Genomic DNA, 14,125 nt, shown 5'->3' with positions numbered 1-14,125 from the left:
TTTGCAATCACTTGCACAAATGATCAAGCTCACCATGAATTAAGCATTAGTGATAACAGCTGGCAATGTGATAAAGCAGAAAGGGCTGCTTCAGGGCCAGATTCCTTGGATTTAAATTCTGCTTCTGACACGCAGCTGCTCTGTGGCCAGGAAAATTTACCTCAGGGAACCCTGACTTAGGAGTCACGTTCCAGGAAAATGGACCTCTGTGGTTTTCAAAAAATTAAATTGGTATGAACACATGTAAAATGCTTAGATTCCAATAAACTGTAGTCATTCTAATAATCATGATACAGTCACTGAAAATATTTAAAATCTCCAAGTTGTTCATTCAATGCCTTTATTACCCATCAAGTTCCCACCATGTGTCAGAGACCAGGGATATAAGTTAATTCTCCTGCACTAAACCAGTTGTCTTAGTGCATACCTTTAAACAAAACCTTACAAGCAATATGACAAGGATATTACAGAGGTCATAACAGCAGCCAATAATAATGACAAACTATTGATTGCTGGCTCCTTGCCAGAGACGGGCTTTACAATATATTACCTTGTATGATCCTCATGATGGCCTTTAGAGGCAGGTAAGATAAACCCCATTTTAGGGATGTAAAACCAAAGCAACCAGAGCTTTAACAACTTGCTGGAGGTCGTGACGAGGCAGCATCAAACACCAGTCTGCCCAACCCAAAGCCCCTGAACTTCTGCCACTGAGTTTCCAAGTGCTCTGGGTGGAAGGGAGTTAGTTGGCAGGAAACCAAAAAGCAGGAATCACCCAGCGGATGTGTATAAGCAGGGCCGCGGAAGGTAGGAGTTTGTGAGGGGAGAACAGCAGCAGTAGCCAATACTTAAACATAGACCAGGGCTGCCGTACGTGTCCTCATCACTTATTTCATCCTCACAACCCTCTAAACCCATTGAAACAGTCACCATTATCTCCCCCATTTTGTAGATGATGAAACTGAGGCCTAGAGAGGTTAAGTAACTTGAGTAAGGTCATTGCCTCCGAAAAGTTACCTTTACCAATGCAAGTCCTAACTCGGAATAAAAAGCACTAAGAATTTCAAAATGTACAAAAAGCAGCAAGTTCTTTCAACACGGGTTATGAGGCGTATACTGCTCTAATGCTCGAACCTGACCAGGCTGACACAGATAAACAAAAAAATTATAGGTCGTCTTAACTCACAAATAGAGATGACATGATACCACAATAATATAAATCTCAATAGTAAGTATTAATTCAAAAATCTTAGCAAGCCTAACAGCAGGTCATAGAAAATACAAGTACCAGGAAGACAAGACCAAGATAGGAATCCAGGCTCACGCAACAGAGAAGTGTGACCACGTTCATCACATCCACAGGAAAAACAGTGCCGTTACCTCAGTGAGGCTGAGAAGGTCTACAGAATTCAGTGATCACTGGTTAAACTTTTAAGAAGGGGGGACAGGAAATTGAGGAGGAACATTTCTTTGTCCTTTCCTTCTCCAAGGTTATTTTTTTAACTGACTTGATAATAGATGCTTTTTAAATTAAGAATTACTATATACAATGCTTCCTATCCCCTTAAAAAATAGAAACTAGACAACAAACACCTTCAAATCACCCTTAAAACAAATTTTAAAATACGGGTTGAAATTATTCAAAAGAAAGTAAGAGAGGTTGGTATCCTTATTTTCAGATGTTAATAGTATCTAGAAAAAGGAAAAAAAAAGAGAAACATATCTAAAGAATTCAAGAATCCCCCAAAATTACTAGAAGCTATATTTTAGAAAAACTGTAGGATAAGTTATAAATTTTAAAAAGTTAACTGCACTCCTATATCAAAGACAAGGAAAACACAACAAAATCATGTAATTCCTTTTGCAATAACAAAGAGCACTTAATAAGAGAATATTACATTAATTTCATTATTTTAAAATGAAATTATACAACTACAATTTCTAAAATGGGAGAAAAAGTCCCTGAAGAATATTTTATACAGCTTGATAAAGAGCTTTTGAAATTCACCTGAATATAATATCCCTCCCCTACCCCCCCTTTTTTGTGAAAACTGGGAACTTTGGTACAAATAAGAGGTCCTCGGGATACAATATTCTTTTAAAAGACTCTTGATACAGACATACACTAACCTTTCAATATCTACTAAAGACAAACTTCAGAGAGGCTCATTTTAATAACTTTACATATAAATAAATCAGAACAACAGAAAGAGAAAGGAACATTACTTTTCAATCAATTCTGTTGGGCTCTTTAGTTATCAGCATGGAGACAAATTACAGCACTGTATCAAATTCTAAGTGAGTCAAAATTTTAAGCATATTTTAAAAATTAAAGTAGAAAAAAAAAAGGATAGCATCTTAATTCCACAGAGAAAAAATACACATTTCTGAATTCTGAGGAACTAAGATACCATCAGAGACAAAACAACATTCCAAGGTCCTGTTCAAATAGCACTGCCACCATACAGTCTTCAATCTCCACTCCCTCAACTCAGGAAAAAAAAAAAAAAAAAAGTGAGGTGAAATCACTGCTCTTTTCTGTGACCACCAGCCTATCAGTCTCCCACTACTTGAATCGTTTTTATGGCCCTCATCTTCTCCTCCACGGCATCACATCCGTTAGGTTCCTGTTTTCGGTGCCCCATTAGCTTACAGCAGGTGTCTTTAGCTTAATAACCCCTTATATGAAACAGGTATTCTACAAATAGTTCTTGAACGCATTTCTGAATATAAGGAAAAAATGTTTCTGTAGACAATAGTTTTGTAGATGTAGAAATATTTTTACATTAAAATGACCATTTTACAATAATAAAATCTTACTTTCCAAAATATCAAAGAATAAAAAATAAGTTGACACCGGATTTTAACTGATAAATGACTAAGAGTGAGGACTAGATTCTATACACATGGGAAAATACAGAAAATTATACCCTCACCAGTACCCCAGCATTGGTGGAGGAAAACTATCGATCACTGTTGACTGGCTTCATCATTCTGAAGAACCACCTGATGACATATGAGGGCCAGTCCCTGCTTTCATTCAGAAATTCCACTTCAGGGAGTACACTCAAAACTGTCATAGCTCCTTACAGGCCTCCTCCCTGCTTTATTTATAGCACTTATCAAGGTCTAACTCTACATCTCTTAATTCTCAGTTCTGGTGACTGTCTGTCTCTGTCTCCTCCACTGGAATGTCAGCTCCAAAAGGGCAGGGCCCTATCTTGTCACTGTCATACCCTCAGGACCGAGAGCGGCCTGCCACATAGAAGGCCTCAGCATTTGTTGAGTGAAGGAATGAATGAAAGTTCTAAGGAAACAAGTATTTTCCCCCATCCCCAAAAAGTTACAGTATATAAAATTTATAACAGCGTAATTTATAATTACAAAAACTGGAACCTATATGCCCAGAGAATAGCTAAGCAAATTAGACTATAACGACCTATAAAATGCTGAATAGCCATTAAACATTAAAAACTTAGTGAAAACACTTATAAATCAAGAGAAGAAATATATCAGCAACAATTTGTATCGTGTAAGAAGTGTTCTGTGGTGCCTCACCCATTCAGAACTGCAACTTATATGAAGCTAGTATAAACACTGCAGTACTAATAAAAGAATGACGAGATCCTTTAATAACTACTTTCTTAAATTACTTACACTCATAATTCTCAAATATTCTATCAGGTCTGAAATATTTTGAGAAGAAAAGCAGCTACTGTTTCAGTGGATAACTGACCCAAAAGTTGGTATGAGTTGAAGGGAGAGGTAATAACTGTTCAGTTTACAAAGACTAAAAAGTGTAAAAAAAGGTTAAAATTAAACAATAGATATGAAACTTCCTTTTTCCCTTAAAGCAGTGTTATTTTTTCATTTTATGTATTTTCAAAATCAAATTCTTTGTGGTACAAAGCACATATAATAAAACGTACCCATCCTAAGAGAATACTCTGAGTGACCTTGACTGAGGGGCTGAGTGTGGCAAGCTGGCATCTGCAGGATACTGGGGCAAGAGGTCACCGCCTTCAGTCTTCACAGGTGAGGGAGGCACTGGCTACACCCCAAGGCCCGGTCCTGCCTGGCAGCAGGAACATTCCTTATCCCTCTCACCAAGGTCATGCACACCTGTGCCCTACATGGGGCCTCGTGGCCAAGGCCAGGAAGCCAGGCCCTCGATGGCTTGATCTCATCAGCACAGGGGCAGGTACGACAGAAACTGGAGGAGCCGACCTATGAACTGGGCAGGGAGCCTGCCTCTGGTTTCCATGACAGTCAGTCAGCAAGTATGGACTTGAGAGTCAGGCCTCCATTACCTGCAGCCTTCCCTACAGCCTTGAGCATGCTTCCAAACCTCTCGAAGCCTGTTTCCTCACTGGACTGAAGGGGAAAATACCTTTGGATGAAGGTGAAAATTAAGTGAGACAATCCATGGGAAGCCATGAGGTGGGAACTCACTTTATGCCAGCCATGATTAGTCCTAGCTGTTACCCTGGACACATGCCATCCAGGACTGCCTCCTGGTGGGCACATTCACACCTACTTTGGCTCGAAAAGGTATGAGAACCAAAAATGGGCAGTTGGGGCTAAAGCGTGTTTACAAGGAAGGCTCAGAAGGACCCCATTCAGCCAGTTTAACATGCAGCATCTCTCTCAGCTGCAGCAGTGCTGCAGATTCCTCGTACATTTTCTGAGCAGGGCCCGGGGGAGTGAAGGCACACCACTGCCACACCATTCCGCCAGCCCTAGGTCACAGTGGGGCTGCCAGACTGCTACAAAGGTGTAAAGATCCACTCCTGCTCAGTTGCTTTATCTTTCACTCCAAAAATAGTCCAGAGTAGCTGCAGCTGCCTCTAAATCAGGTCACAGAACAGCAGGAGACATTCCTTTGGCAAAAAAGGACACGCTCTTGTCCTGTATCTTGTACTGGTAAGTGAGGCTCCGATCTCGTGGGGCTGTGGGCTGTGAAGGTCCCCTCCACAGGATCTTCAGCTGCAGCATCAGAGAGAAGAATGAAAGCAGAGGCCCCCCAGGTCCCTGCCCCATCGGGAACCTGACCTTTCCTTGAGGGCTCCATGAGATCACAGTCACATGTGCCATGCAGTCATGGGACCGACTTCCAAACTAAAGCTCATTACCAGCTACCTAAAAATAAAGATTTCCCCTCCATCACAACAGTCATAGTCGCTCATTACAGAAAACATGAAAGACTAAAAAAAACTGAGAGGTAGAAAAGAGTCATTTGGAGAAACACCATTTGAGTATTGTCACGTATTTCCCCAAAGCCGCTGTGCTCCTGCAGAGGAACTCCACCATATTTAGTAGCAGGGCCCCCACCTTCCACTGCAGACAGCTGTCTCCTCTCCAGGAGCTGTGCTCTGGCCAAGAATGGACCACCGCGGAAAACCTGCCCTGGTGCATGGGCCGAGCACCATCTGGGGCAGACACCGGCTCGCATTCACACAACTTCCGAGGCCTCCAAACAGAGGGCAGGACCAACCAGACCACCCCATGACCCGACAGTACCCCACTCAGGGAAGGCAGCAGCTACTGCCCAGCGAACACCTGACCCCAGGCCCCACACACCTGCCCGTGCACGTCTTTGCAGAAGCCGGTGGCCAGGCCCTCAGCCCTGCAGGATCAGGTGGCTCTGGTGACTAAGACCATTCAGCAGGATGTCATTCTCCTCGTCCTCAGCGTCTCCGCTGTCATGCACAAGGGCCACAATGTTTCCCTGCAACAGAGACCAAGAGGGAGAACTGCTCTGACCGGGAAGGGACGCCAGGATCAGGGAGCACTGGGTGCCCTGCACACCCTCTCACAGCACCCCCTCCATGGGAAGGACCCGCCTGGGCTCCAGGACCATAACTGCAATCATGCACTGGACAGTTTCACCAGCACATCCCACCAGTGCTCAGTTCATCTGCAACGGAGGAATGGTGTCCCATTGTTAAAAGGAATAAAACAGATCTGTGTTCTCGGGCAATGGACACCAAAACACACTGTGTGTCATTAAAGGAAAAGAAGTACCGAGCTGTGTGGATGGCAGGTTACCAGCAACGTGAAGAAAACTGCAGGGAGACAAGTATACATAAACTGCAGACTCTCCAGAAGGACATGCCATGGACAGAGGGAGACAAACAATTATTTTTTGCAAAAGTAGCCTTTATACTGTTTATTTCTAGTCCTTTTTTTTAAAACTGTTCCCAAGTTTTACTTTTTCAACTAAAATAAGTATTTTTACAAAAAGTGGGTGGCAGTGGGCCACAGAGCAGGCTGAGCTGCAGAAGCTGACTCTAACTCCCTCACTCCCTCTGGAGCCCCCATGAGCTGTGTCCTCAGGCCCCTCATGTTTCCTCCTCCTTCCATTCCCTCCACATCAACCTGCTGCCTGGCCCTGTGACTGTAGCCAGGACAGACTCCGAAGGCCCCTTAAACCCAGCTTTCAGGCAGGACCCTGCACACAGGAGGTGCTCAACACGCACTGCAGGAGCTACACACCCCCAGCCAACTTATTTACCTCCCCTCCCCACTGCTCTGCGCCCCGCCTGAGCTGGCGTGGCGTGAGCCTCACCTCACCCAACCCTTGCAGTCAGCTAGCTGGGAGGCAGGCACCACCGCCATTCCTATTTTGTTAAAATCTCTATCATGGCAAAAGTCTCTATTTTTGCCACAAAATTTGACAGTGAAGGTTACATACATTCTATTCCTGTATCACATCAATTTTTAAAGCTGTATTAAACCCACTATCTCAGCCGATCTTCAAAACATGCTCAAAGCAATAATGACGTGTGGCAGAGCTGGGACCGCTGCAGTACCGCAAGTGACCGCCCCTTTAAAGACGATGCCAGGGATCCCTTTAGTTTTGGAGGGCTTTATTTTTCAGCAACAGCAGTAGAGAGCAGGGTACACAGACTGAAAGATTTCTGGGACTCTTAGAGTAAAGCCAAAGCCCAAGGAATTAAACAGAAAAGATCACTGCAAGCAAGCGAGGTCGGGAGCTGCCTGGGCCCACAGAGGTCACAGGCAAAGCATGGGGAGCGGGCCCACCGTTACCTTCCGTTCCCAGCACACGGTGGCTCTGCAGTAGTGGATGAAGTCCAGCACCGCCACGGCCCCCAGGCCCAGGCTCAGCAGCACACTGAGGTCGTCCACCAGCAGCACCGGGCACCTGCAGGCAGCCTCCTCCTCGTCCGTGGGCTTCAGGGCCTCCCGCACAAACTCATACAGGGGCTGCAGGTTCCTGGTGTTGGCCTCCCTGGGACACAGGGCAAAGTCAAGAGAGAGCCCAGTCTCTCTACTAATGTCTAGGAGACTGAGCAGCACAAGAGGGAAGGGTTAGGGGGAGGAGAGGAACTAGCTCACAGTGCTTGACACCAAGGGACTGACGACATGGCTGGAAAAAACAGGTGTGCATGCATACGAGTACGTTTACTTCAGTTCAAACACATCCTGAGGCTACTAGGTACAAAGCACTGTGCTGGAAACTGGGGGACACAAAAATAAACAGCCCCCAGGGGCTCCTGATCCAACAGCTTAAGCATCTGGAAGATTCACTGGGACTGGGCAGGCAGGAAAGGCCTCCCCATGAGGCCTTTGGACATGAAAAGCTAAACATCAGCTTGGGTGTCCTGGTGGTGAGGGGCAGCAGTGCAAGGGCTGCTTACGTACATAGCAGGTCCGACCTGGTTCTCACACTGGTGGTTCCCCCACCTCCATCTTCCAGCAACAGGCTGGGGCTCAAAAAGAATCGAGGCCCAGAGGCCAGGCACCTGCCACACTACCCGACGGCTGTGCCCCACTAAAAGCAGAGACAACACCCCCCCACAACCTTGCCTCAGGTGTAACCAGGCCCATCACTGAGACAAAGACACCCTGGTTCAGAGATGAAAAGGGCTGTGCGCAAGGCCACACACGCAGGGTCAGGGCATGTGGTCTTCTGACGCCACACTGCACCCCAGGGGCTGCAGAAGGCTGAGTTGGAGGGAAGGCACAGCGGGGCGAGTTCCTGCACGGACTCCTTTGTGGTGCAGGACGGACAGCAGCCAGGTGGGGCATGACCACAGAGCTGTCTGTGGCTGACACTCATAAAGGATAAGAGGCAGGAAAGCCAATCTCAGAATATCAACCTGCAGTCAGCAAACTTTTTCTTAAAAGGCCGATAGTGAATATGTCCGGCCTGTGGGTCATATGGTCTCTGCCTCAACCCTCAGCTCTGCTGCTGTGCAGCCAAGCAGCCAGGGGAAGTCTGAGAACACACGAGTGTGGCTACTCCAACAAAACTTGATCTACCAAAAAAAGTAGCTGGCCCTTGCCCATAGTCTGTGAGTCCTGGATCAAGCCAAGAACAGAACAAAGGTGTGTGCTAAGGCTCTGAGCCAGGGTTGGAAAAAACCAGCAGAGCATACTGTTCTGCCACACACCCAGCAAAGAACGCTTTCTGTAGTTTTGGGGACAGCCGCACATCCTCTACCCCAAGGTCAGAGCTGAGGGCTTTCTGATGATGCTGTGACACCAGGGAAGTGTCTAACCCAGGAAGCCAGCACTGTCCCCCACACACTAGGGAGAGGGGATAGCACCGCAAGCGTGTTCTGGGCCCACCCGCCAGGTGTGCCCTGCTGGGCCAGCTGGCCGCAGGCTGACTGACCTGAGGAACTGCAGGGGGTGTGGCTCCTCCTGAGGCCGGAAGAAGATGTCCACTGCGGACTTGAGACCCTCGAGGAACACAAGCTGCCCGCGCTCCCGCGCTGCGGTCAGGCTGACACCCTAAACATGACGGAGAGGAGGGGGGTTCCTGCACCTCACAGGGAACCCACCTCCAGCTCACAAGAGGGCATAAGACACATTCCAAACCCTACAGGTGTGTGCCTGTTCGCCCCACATGGTGGCCCATGTCCTCTCTCCCCCAGGTGATCCCACCCCACCATCCTTATTCTGTTTTCAGACGTGCCTTTACATTTACTTGTCACATTTTTGTAAAACTTACATTGTTTTGCCTATATATTTAGTTTTGTGATTACCCAGTACTGCTTTTCAGTTTACAATAATAATATGAAGTTTCCTTTTTAAGAGCATGTATCTACAAAATGAAGTACCTTTCAAAACAGTAAGTAAACAGTAACAACAAGTGGGGTCAGGATGCCAGTCTCCGCTGCAGCGGAGTGGAAGCAGCAACAGACCACTCGTAAACACATGGGGTGGCTGTGTTCCAATAGAATTTTATTTACAAAAAACAACGGGTGCAGGTTGTAGTTGGTCAACCCCTGCCCTGGACCAGCACTTCTTAAATATGTGTCTTCAGAAGCCATGCAATTAAGAATCTCTTGAGATAACAGATTAAAATGCAGATCCCTGAGCCCCACTCCAGATCTCCAGAATCAGAAGCCTTGGTGGCAGGGCCCAAGACTCTACATTCCAACAAACACCCAGAGACGGTGACGCTAATCTAAATATGCAAACCATTGCTCTACCTGTGCAGAAACAGGTGACACGGAACTCCTTAAGACTCCAGGTCCCCAGATCAGGTCTCGTTCGCTCATTTACACACCAGTATTCACTATGCAACACCACTAGCAACAGAGCGGCCCTGGCCGGGAGAAGGACTCTTCATTGTCACCTGTGCTCTTACTCATAACCATTCTATTGATGTAAGAACAGTGATACACCAAGAGTACAGAAGCTCACACTCTAGTATTTTGCACGCCCAGTGCTGTGGGTGCCATTCCTGCTATGTTGATGATGATTCAAAGGTAACAGAAAAAGCAGCCAATCTGGACATGAGATTGCAGAGTGAAGCTTTCTCATCCATAAACACAGACACTAGGGCCACAGAGACATGCTGTACAGATCTGAAATGCAACCTGTGCTCCTGACATGACTGCTCTCAGGAGCTCATGCTCTGATCTGTAACACAGGAGCCTCTCCTTTTTCTGCAAAGGATGAGCCTACCCTTCTCTGGCCCTCTCATTGGTTTGTCCCCATCAGAAAAGGCAGTGACTTGGCCCAACAGTAAGACTGGCATTTAAAAGATCCCTGCTGATGGGTAGCCTGGTTCTCTCCCTCTCTGGGCTGGCCTGATGAAAACAAAAAACAAATACACACAACGACAACCACCCAGTAAATCCACCTAATCACAGGTCACAAGTAATGGCCCAGGTGAGGTCAGGAGGTTCTCCATTCTCTTGGCCATCTTATCCTTGTTTGCCTGCATCTAATGAGATAAAGGACAAACCAAGATAAAGTGAGGGGCAGGTGACAAAAAGCATCTCTTCCCACATTTAGGTCCTCAGCCCTAGACTTAGGGAGAGAGAGTGGGAGGCGCTCAACTTAGCAGCAGACCAAATTGTGATCACTAACACACTAGGATTAAAAATTAAACACACAAGATTAAAGCTCACACTGAGGAGAAAACCTTAACTGGTCCAGACTCAGTAGAGAAGGGTTTGATTAATTAACAATAGATCTGGTTCTACAAACTTCATAAATTCAAAAAACACGCAGAGATGCTGCCTTCACCCTTCAGATAAGGGGTTCAGAAACTCAGGATTTCCTTAGTCCCTCACTTGCTAAGTTCTCTAAAACTCAAACAGGGAAGTTCAGCCTTAGACCACACTCACACAAGCCTACTAAACACACACACTCAGGGATCTCATCCCAGAGGCCTGGAATATTTACCAGCTTCTGTCCCACGATATTGTAGTGACTGAAGGACTGGATGAGTGCCACAAAGCAGACTTTATAATCAGCTGGAAAACAAAATAAAATAGAGATTTTTAATAAAGTCTCTACTTACAATCTGTCTCGTATACTTTGTACCTCTGGAAACAAAAGCACTGATGCAGGTCTAGAGACCCACAGGCCTTGCAACCCGACAAACCCAATTTGATTCTAAAATGTATTTTTTTTCATATTTAATAATTATACCTTATTTCAATGATTCTGAGATGTACTTCTCCTCTGAGATGTACTACTAGGAAACTTATTCTGTTCTATTGTAAATAAACGGCAATTTTGAAAAAAAAATTACATTTTTCTGTTTGTTGGTGCACATAAATACAACTGATTTTTTTTAAAGTGGTCTTATATCCAAGAGGATAAAGGGGGAACACAAAGAAGCTCTAGCTACCTTATGAACATAAGTAATTCCAATAATTTATCTGTAGATTCTCTTGCTCTTTACATGCTGACAATAACATTATCTAAAAAAAAAAAATAAAAAAAACAAAAAAAAACTTTCAAAGCTTTAAGTTATTACAAAGAGAAGTGCCAAAGGTCTACCCTGTATCCTGGGCTGGCTCAGTATGGACTCAAGGAGAATCAATAGATAAATAAGCCTTTTTTCATTTGGTTGTTTTCTTCTTCTAATCAATTTTCAAGTGTGAATTACAGTGGCCATGCTGTTTTCTTTCCTGTTTTTTAGGAAGCTTCTACCAACAGGGCAAAATGTCAATGGGTCAAATGCCCAGAGACCTCAAGATACACAAGGACTGAGGAGCAACTAAATCAGGAGGCCACACAAGGACCTCAGGAGGGCAGTGTCTGTGCAGTGGATGGAGAAGGGGAAGGCAGGACCTGGACAGAATGAGCACATGCTACTCTCTGGAAGAGCTGGGGAGGGAACAAGATGGTCTATAATCTGTTACCTAATTAAGTAGTCACCTGGTTACCCAAACACCAAAGCCCTGGCTGGTTAATACTATCTCTATTGTTTCCTGGAACAGGCTTTTTTTTGCCCCTCTGCCTTGGGTTTCTTTTTCTACAGCATCAATGAGTTCCATACCTTTGAGGTAGAAGGAGAGAAAGTGGTGCACAAGGAAACTGCCATCTGTCTTGGCATCACAGAGTAAAGTCAGTTTCCCCTAAAAGTTAAGAAGAACATAAAAAGGTGAATTACACTCCCTGGAAAGAGGTGAACTGACTATAGAAATCTAGTCAATTGTGTCCACCCCTATACTGCTGTATCTGGAGACTGTGTGTGTGTGTGTGTGTGTGTGTGTGTGTGTTTAATAAAAAAGAGTAAGAAGGAGAAGGAAATAAGCCAAAATTATGGAAAACCCAACAATTAAAGTGATTAGTATTAAGTCACTCATTATGGGCAAGCATATCTTAGCTTCCACTTTCCCAAGGCAAAAATAGAACAAAATCCATTCTTTTCCTCACTCCTCGCCTTAGTGACTCAAGGATCAGTCTTAGGGAGAATTAAATCCTGAACAAAGGAAGCTTTTACCATCAGAATCCAACAAAAATCACAGACTGCCAAAAATGTAAGGGAACTTTAATAGAGGTCATCTGATCCACCTACTTTAAATTCTGGTTCTAATTCTGTCCACAGGGTAAGGGACAGGGAGGAAGCAGTTATTGACAGAGACCTCTTGTAACAAAGTTCTCCCAATGGCCCTGGACACTGCTTCAGGTAGAACTCTGATCATGGGGAGCCCTGGAAAGACCTCTAAAGATGGTCTCTGCAGTGCCTGGCTGCCCTACTCCATCCACCTCTAGCTCCCTGTCTGTGACAGGGAAGGTCACCTCTGTGCTATCGTGACTTTTTTTCACTTACAAAATATGAAAGGTCACAGCAGCAGACCTGGAGGGTTACCGCCATTGTTGCCATTTCCTGGTGCCCACTCCTATCCACCATTCCCTCACTCTGGCCCTGGGCTGCGAACTTGGGAGGTGCTAGCAGTAATTGGCAAGGTAACCAGCGCCACCTGGAGGCTTGGGCAGGCAAGAACTGCTGGGCGGTTAAAATCCACAAGCTTCTACTGAAAAGTACAATTCACTTAGCACTGTGGGATCAGAAAAAGGCTTTACATTCACGATATCTTGACTGCCTCGAGGAGCTTACTATTTCATTAGAAAGACAACAGTTATGAAATAAAGCAGGTGTGTTACTAGGAGAGGTAACTCCGGGGCTAAAATGTGAAAAATTTCAAGGTGCCTTAGGGTTCGGGGAGGAGGGTGAAGAAAACAGAGTGGCGAGGCTGTGGTGCCAAAGGTGGACTTATACAGTCCAATGTTGGCCGGGAACAGCTTCAAAGAGCATTACTGGAGGCCACGAGGAGGAAGAGGAGCAGCAGCGTTCACTGCGACCTGCCGAGCGCTTCCGGGCCAGAAGGCGGCTCATGACGGCTAAGAAGCTGGTCCCGCATGAAGGGTGGGAAGTCGAACACTGCCTTCCGGCAACCTCTTCTGGGCGCCAGGACTTCCACTCTACTGAGCACGCACAGGGTTCCCTGGTACACGTCTGTGAACTTAAACGAATCCGAACGTCGGACGTGCTTCCTGGAGAATTTCAAGGGCACACACGACCTTTGGGAAGACGCGAGAAGGTCCAGAAGCCTTCCTTCCGCAGGCTTAAGTGTCCAGCCCAGCCCCGGGTGCGCCCCCTGCAGACTACCACTCCCAGCAGCCACCGGGCCCCCCGAACATCGCGTTATTTCCCACGAGTCCGCGAGCGCTTCATCCGGTTATGCAGTCTTCCGCCACGCTCCCGGGACCCGCCACGCTCCCGGGACCCGCCCGCTTCCCGACTGCGCAACCTCTTACCTGCTCCGCCCTGTCAGGGGTGGTGTTGAGCAGGTTGTTGAGTTCTGGGAACATTCCGAGCTCCGGACCAGGAACTAGGGCTGCTGCTGAGAATAGAGAGCAACATCCACCACTCAGGACCACGTGGACATAGCGCGCACGCGCAACGCCGCTTCTAAGCGCCTGCCGAAGCCAATCTGGCGGGCGTCTGGACCCGCTGCCGGCGCACGCGCAAGGGCTCACATCCGGCCGGGCGCTGGGCGTGCTGGGCTGTGCGGCTGCTCTCCTGGGGCTCCCCCGTGTGGCGGGACCCGGTTGGTTTCTTCTTCCCTTGTCAGCGCGCTCTCCCCAGCCCGGGGCTCCGGGACAGTGCAGCCTGTCGAGCTTCCGCAGTGTGCCTCAGTCCTAGAAGCTCGGGCTACAACTGGCCTGGACCGCACCGTGAGCCAGAGTTTCCATGGAAACTGCGAGATTAAGATTGATGTGGAATGTAGTCACTTACCTGAAGCTCTGCACCTGGGCTGGAAATGGAGGCTGCCTCCCTCTGTCAAAACGACTTAGATCCTACAGCCAAGAGTGGGATCTTTCACGATTATGCATATGTAAA

At 46.6% G+C, this 14,125-nt stretch overlaps 1 protein-coding gene across 1 annotated transcript; it reads right to left on the bottom strand.

The window, feature by feature from the left end:
- Positions 1-326: 326 nt before the first annotated feature.
- Positions 327-13,759, bottom strand: ELP6 (elongator acetyltransferase complex subunit 6). The gene is given in 8 exon segments (XM_032458631.1): positions 327-4,986; positions 5,581-5,628; positions 5,630-5,728; positions 7,051-7,252; positions 8,642-8,760; positions 10,669-10,739; positions 11,774-11,852; positions 13,540-13,759. Coding segments are annotated over 8 exon segments (801 nt in total). The 5' UTR covers positions 13,594-13,759; the 3' UTR covers positions 327-4,857.
- Between the last annotated feature and the right edge of the window lie 366 nt (positions 13,760-14,125).

The sequence above is a fragment of the Camelus ferus genome, chromosome 17 (genome assembly GCF_009834535.1).
Source record: "Camelus ferus isolate YT-003-E chromosome 17, BCGSAC_Cfer_1.0, whole genome shotgun sequence".
NCBI classification, from domain to species: domain Eukaryota; kingdom Metazoa; phylum Chordata; class Mammalia; order Artiodactyla; family Camelidae; genus Camelus; species Camelus ferus.
The sequence above is the reverse complement of the archived record's forward strand: the minus strand, read 5'-3'. Positions and strand labels throughout refer to the sequence as shown.